This window comes from Silene latifolia, chromosome 8 (assembly GCF_048544455.1).
Source record: "Silene latifolia isolate original U9 population chromosome 8, ASM4854445v1, whole genome shotgun sequence".
NCBI classification, from domain to species: domain Eukaryota; kingdom Viridiplantae; phylum Streptophyta; class Magnoliopsida; order Caryophyllales; family Caryophyllaceae; genus Silene; species Silene latifolia.
In genome coordinates, this window is record NC_133533.1 from 6204723 (window position 1) to 6211798 (window position 7076).

General features: G+C 34.2%; 1 protein-coding gene across 1 annotated transcript; it reads left to right on the forward strand.

Annotated features, from left to right (window-relative positions):
- The first annotated feature begins 1177 nt into the window (after nucleotides 1–1177).
- On the forward strand, nucleotides 1178–2444 carry LOC141596164 (pollen allergen Che a 1-like). Its single transcript, XM_074416255.1, has 2 exons — nucleotides 1178–1444; nucleotides 1842–2444. The coding sequence occupies exons 1-2, from the start codon at nucleotides 1276–1278 to the stop codon at nucleotides 2192–2194; spliced, it is 522 nt and encodes a 173-aa protein (XP_074272356.1). The 5' UTR covers nucleotides 1178–1275; the 3' UTR covers nucleotides 2195–2444.
- Nucleotides 2445–7076: the final 4632 nt, after the last annotated feature.

Consider the following 7076-nt stretch of genomic DNA (forward strand, 5'->3'; position numbering starts at 1 on the left):
TGTCGTTCATTTAGAGCACTTCGATAATGCTCGACCATTTCGTTGACTTGGCTTAGTGTCATCCTTGTACAGTCGTACTGTAGACTTGGTTTCTGAACCAGGGGTTGGGTATTCGGTTAAACTCTTAAGTTCTAGCAATTGAAGGATGAAATTTTATTTTTTGATTGATACATTGGACAAGAATCAAGATATGCAGGTAAACAAATGATTGGGATAAAGGGAATATGCATTAAGCTCATTTTTATTCCAGCATTCGTGGTCCTTTAATGTGAAATGAACTTAAAAAAAAAAATTAACAGATCAATTATGCATGTTATTTGTTTCTCTCAAACACCTCTTAAACTATGACTTGACATTAATTTTGATTGATGTTAGGAAGATCAGCTCTATTGTAAATATATTGTTCACACTTGAGTCGATTTTGGTGGACAACAAGTTACAAATTTGACCATTGATGCTCGATTTATAAAAATGATTTGTACTCGTATCATTTTAATGGGAGAAATATGATTAAAAGTTGATATCAGTTAACCACCAAAGTCATTTGGAAAATATTAATTTTTTTTTTTCGAGTTAATATCGGTCAACGTTTATATTACAGCCAACTAAGTAAAATGGAGATAATGCAAATGGGCCTAAAGGAGTGTAGCTAGTCTTGCTATAGACGGATATATCCGTCTACAACTAAAGACGGGTCAAATAGCTTGAAAGTGGTGACATTTTTGGCCCCACCACCCACTTGTTGTTTGTCCTATTAGGAATGTGGTATTGTATTTGACCCGTCTTTAGTTATAGACGGATATGTGCCGTCTATAATGAGATTTTGTGAAAGGAGTGTTACATAAGGCCTAATGATAAAACATTACCCCATAAATTTTTAACAATTAACCCTTTACATGTTTACCACCGACTTACCTAAGATGAAAATTGTTTTAGAAGTAACAACCAAATTACTAAACACTAAATTAGGAAACAATTATCTGTGGTTCTCCTTAGTTGTAGCTTGTTTATAATTAGAAAAAAAAACCAGATTAATTACGAAACAAAAATAAACCAGTCATTTTATATCAGTTACTATAATTAGTAAAAATCCAGATAACATAACCTATAATTAGCAACTTTAATCTCTTCTGTATAATATATAAATTGAGAGAATTTCTTTCTTAATTTTCTTAAGCTAAGTCTTCAGAATTCAATCAATCTCCAACAAATTGCAAGAATACCTTGTTTACTTTTAAAGGAGTGCCATCTTTTAAACAGCACAAGATCAATATAATGGCCAAGTCTCAGGCTATTTTGGTATTTGTGGCGGCCGCTATTTGCCTCCTGTCGCTGGCTGGCGTTGCTACTGCCACCGCTGACAATAAATTTTTCGTTCAAGGCATGGTTTATTGTGACACTTGCCGTATTCAGTTCATGTCCCGTGTTAGCTATATGATCGAGGGTAAACTATCTTTTCTCCTTGCTTGTTTTCATAATAAAAACAAACCGTTAATTAGTCATTTTGTTATATTCCATCATATTAAAAAAAAATAAAAATATCTCAGACGTGGAAATTAAGGCCATTAATTTGATGACTATGAACAAAATCCTGAAAAAATTAACAATTAAATAATGGCAGATTCTCATTTCAGTCGGTTGAATCTATCTGAAATTAATACGAATAAAATATGGCTATTTTACAAAATATGAATATTTCCTGATAAAAAATGACAAGCTTAATTATAACGTTTAATAATGGTTATCCGTTTTTTTATTATAAAATAGTGAAAATTTTCTCGTCCTAACTTAATGAGACCGTCTCAGGAGAGACTAACTATTATGGTATTATGGTATGACAGGTGCAACTGTAAAGCTAGAATGCAAGAACATTACAGAAGGAACAGTGACATTCAACGCCGAGACCAAGACAGACAAGCTAGGATTATACAGTATCCCAGTCGAGGGTGACCATGAAGACGATATTTGCCAAATAAGCCTCGTGAATAGCCCACAAGCAGAGTGCTCTGAGATCCCAAGTGACGCATATGCGCAAATGGCAGCTCAAGTATCTCTTACAAACAACAATGGTGAAACAGGTCCTGTTCGCAACGCAAATCCCCTGTGGTTTATGAGGAAAGACCCTCTCCCTGACTGCCCTGAAGTGCTTAAGGAGTTGGATATCGTTGATACTGATCTCAATACTCAAGCTTGATTTACGTCGACTGCTATTAATATGAATCGAGTACTACAACTACAATAAAACATGATATTTGATTATTTTCGACAAAAATGGGAGAAAATTTGGTAGTATTTATATATAGATTGTGTTTTTTCGGGTTTTTGTTTCAATTTGGTTTGTTATGTGTTGCACCCTTTGTAATCAATTTGGTATGAGATTGCATTGTTGATTTGTTGTATATTCAAAGTTATAATATGAAGAATCTATAATCTATAATTCTATATATATATGTTGTGATTATTTGTTTGTGAAAATTGATATGACGCCACCAGATAATATTGAGACCTTCGATTTGTAACAGAACATCTATCAGCGTCAATGAATCGTTTTTATGGTAATAGTCGTTGTCAATTTGTCATGCTTGGAGTTTTAAAGCTGGTACTGTTTATCAATTAATCCAAATACTTTTAGCATAATGTATTTTTCATTTATAGCAAACTTTACAAATCCCAGCTTATAAAATTGTGTGAGTCGCCATACATAAAATCGACAAACAGAAACTGAACTTTTGATTGTCCTTCTCCACGAAGTTCGTCGTTGATGCCTTGCAATACCTGTCAACCATAACCATTGCACTTTTCAATCGCTAGCATGCATGTCTATTCTTGAATCGAAACAATGTGATGCGAAATCTAGGCGTCATTTTGGAATTTGGATTAAATCGTCTTATAATGTGTTATGGTGAAATGTGTTGGAAATGTGTTGGAAAATGAGTTAGTGCCACGTTGGAAAATTTGAATTACCTCATCTTGTTGCGAGTCTTCGAGATGGAAAAGATCGCCTTCAAACCCAAGTTCATTCATTTTCCTGCACAACAATGTATACTAGTTTTATCCCGTGCAAAAAAAAAATGCATGGATCGGTTTTAAATTATCATATACTGATCTTCTATGAATATAATTAGATATAATATTTATTTTATCAACATTTAAATAAAAAAAAATATGAATTGAAATTAAATTAATTAGAGAATTGACATTGAATTAAATTGGAATGTAGTAATAATGAATTAAATAAATTACCCAAATACTTTAGAAATTTTGATGAAAATTTTAATTAATTGTTTGTTAAGATCATGGGTAGACCCACATTACTCCCTATGTTCCGATTATTTGTTTATCTTTGGTTAAAATACACCTCACAATGAATATAAAAGATTAAACAAATAATTGAGACAGAATGTACCTTATAATCATATCTGAAAATGGTACCCCTTCTTTCTGACGCAACTTCAAATACGCTCTCGAATTGAACTTATAAAAACTTATTGACACTGCATAGTATGCAAAGTCCAACATACACTGTTTGTACAAGGATACATCCTCAACAAACCTTCTTACATCGTCCTTGTTCCAAACATTCAATCCTTCAAGCTCCAGAGCAAGCATTTCCATATGTATCGCAATCTTCCTTACCCATTTCGTTGATGTATGATTTAAATAGAAGAATCGCAAACTTAAGTTAATTCCATACTTAACATAATCCTGAATGTCTCTAGCAATGTCGGCCTTGATTAATTCACTCTGATTTACTCGACTAGTTTCGATCTGTTCAGAGTAATTTTTCCTTAAGTTACTGAATTTGTCATAAGCAACTTTCATTTCATATCGAAGCTCCTTAATAAGGCCGGTCCAGTTCTTTGGCAACCACGTCTCAAGCCGTTCCATGGTCATGTCGATTGCCTGTTTTAGACGATCTTGTGCGTCTTCAGTAATACGGGCCTTGGTGGGCTTCCTCCATTTTTGCCTAATGGCGTTAAAATCCTTGCATTTATCCAATAGGCTCATGATTTCGTCCTTACCGTCCTTGATTACTTTTACGTATTTGCACGAGTTCGGGTCTGAATTGAACGCTTCCATATCCTTTAATGGCACTACATCGTTGAAGAGTGTTTCGGCGAGTTCTTGTAGTTCGGAATCCTCCGTTAGCATCACGGTACTGATCTTTTTCCATAATTGATCCGACATTTTTGTTTGGTATGTCTACTATGGACATTAGGCCGCACGTTCAAATTCCCGCTCCTCTTAATTAAAATCACGAACAAAATTGAGGTTTACGATGTTTTCTCAATTTTCTAGTACGGAAATAAGAGAAGAAAAATATCACATAACCAAATAAATCAAGAGTTAATCGAGAAAAATTTCACCATTTTCATAATATAAAAAGTGATCATTTAACTAAAATGGTCACGTTTCTAACAATAAATTGATGGTAACCTTTTTCTATATCAGGATATTTTCCTATTCTACCGTAAAATAGTCACATTTATTTATATATCCTTCCTAATTTCAGATAGACGGATACCACCCGTCTGAAATGTGAAGTTGCCGTAAATCAATATAAATTCTATAGTAAAATTGCTTATGGAATTCATTTCCTACATTAGCAACCAAATAGTTTTGCGGAATTCACCTAATTGTCTATCAGACAAGTTACCCATGCTGCTTTTACAAATCCTTGATCAATCAAACGACATATTATGATAAATTTCGCCTCACAAACAGACTAATTGATTGATTAATCAATCAAAAAACCTCACAATTCCGCCATTATCGCTCAAAAAAATTTAAATACATGCATTAAGTATTTGTATCTAATTGTTGCAAACATTGTAATTCGTATGTTGGCTTGTAAAAGGGAGAGCAACTTACAAGTGCAAATGGCAATCGGATGTAAGATTGTTGACTTTTTGAACTTTGATGCAAATGGCAATCGGATGTAAGATTGTTGACTTTTTGAACTTTGATCATTTGTCGAAGGAACCTGTATCAATTATAGTAGTTCGTGCGTGGACAACGTCGTTGCCTCGTTGGGTTACCCATTCAAAGGGCTGACTAGTAAGTCCCGTTTGTGACCGTTTTTTTCAAAAAGACCTCTCACAGCCGCTCTTCCATTTGCTCTACCACTTTCCGCTTCTGAGAGATTTTTTTAAAGTGACGAAAAATATCTGTCTTCAATGAGAATTTATTTGCCCCGAATTGACACAAAATGAACAATTTAAATGAAAACTGGTTTTGGTTTCGGTTCTTAAAAATAAAGCTGGTTAACCAGTTTTTGAACTCGATTAATTAGCTGAAAAACACAAAATTCTACTTTTTAGTATGTGGGAAGAGACAAGATAAAAGTTTGTTCATTTACATGCAATGGCATGAATTGCGAGGTCGCGGGTTCGACTCCCTGCATGGGCAGTATGCAGTTATTACACGGGGACCTCCGAGGTATGTTAAAAGAGGGTGCCGGCTTACCGTGCTGTCGCATATCTCTCAGGGTTTGGTTTCTCAGAGGTGTATCACCCTAGGCTGCTAATGAGAGATGTTCCTCGTTACCAAAAAAAAGTTTGGTCATATATTCGTAATAGCTAGGCTGCATGCCTACATGGCTTATGGATGTTTGTTGGTAAAACTTAGAATTTTGCTTGGAATCACATTCTTAAATCACGGTGAAAAGTTGAAAACTAATTAAGTGTCTTTATAATGACTAAGATGTAGAAAAAATTGAAATCGCCTTCACTACTACAAATACAGGCAACCACAACGCCCCTTTAACAACGAGTATTCACGAAAATCACAATAGACGTTGTAGAATGTATGGCGCGAATTTTACTAAAATATATTACAACGGGTATGGTTATAAAAACCGTTGTTATTAGTTTTAACAACGGGTCACACATGCACAACCGTTGTTAATAATTTGGCGCAAAATTGGCGCAAAGTTAGTGAAAAGTAATCACAACGGTTGATTTTGGAACCCGTTGTTAAAACTTATTTAACAACGGGTGTTTTTTACAACCCGTTGTTAAAACATATTTCACAACGGTTGTTGTTTAATAACCGTTGTCAATACTTTCCATACTATAAACCACACAAACAAGTCTCTGCTGAGCCCACAAAACACAACCCTTAATACACAAACACAAAACAAAGCAGACAAACAAACACAAAACACATACACACTCTCTTTCTCTCTTTCTCTCTTTCTCATCGTCCCTTTATCTTCTCGCCGTCACTGTGATTTCATCGTCTATTACGTTCTGTATTTATCAGGTAAATCTCGCCATCCGTTAGTTTCATCGTCATTATTTTCTTTTTCTATTTATTTCTTTTGCATGTATGTGTTTGTATCGACCATTATGTTATTTGTTTAAGTATTGTTCGCATAATTAGTTAGTAAAACAATGAAGAAGCAAGATGAAGAAGTAAGATAAACATAATTAATATATATATATATATATATATATATTTATAAATACATAAATTAAAAAAAAATTACATATGTAAAAATGCAATTCTTATATATTCATAGAGGATCTTATTATGCTCTATCGTATCCGTCCTCTCCTCCTTGGCTATTTGGAGGTTCCGTTCAGCATTTGCTATATCGTCATATAGCCGCAATCGCTCTTTGCTCCGTCAAGCCATCTTCTTTGGCGTACTTCGGTGCGGATCGAGCATCCGCAAGGTAGCTCTGAAACTTTCCTCAATATGGAGGAACCGGCGGATGAAGTTGTTGTTGTTCTCGATCATGGTAAGAGTCTTAAGGATGAAATCATTCATTTTGTTGGAGTTTTTTGAGTTTGTTTTGAAAGATTAAGTAGAGTTTGTTTTAGCAGTTAGGGTTTGGAGATATGAATATATTGAGATAATGGAAATGTTAGTTGAGATATGCAATGTATTTATATACTAAGCAATGTGTGGGTTGATTTGCTTTTTAATTAATATATATGTTAGGAAGTTGTGCCATAATCATCATCATATATCTCTCAATAATGCTGCTTCAAATCTTATTACTAACCCTTCTCATTCCATATTATCCGTTCATATGTACAGTGATGTCAGTAATAATGCATGCATCGGAA

Coding starts and splice junctions, on each gene's coding strand:
- LOC141596164 (XM_074416255.1), top strand. CDS start 1,276: ATGGCCAAGTCTCAGGCTATTTTGGTATTTGTGGCGGCCGCTATTTGC. Junction 1,445..1,841: donor TGTTAGCTATATGATCGAGG/GTAAACTATCTT, acceptor ATGGTATGACAG/GTGCAACTGTAAAGCTAGAA.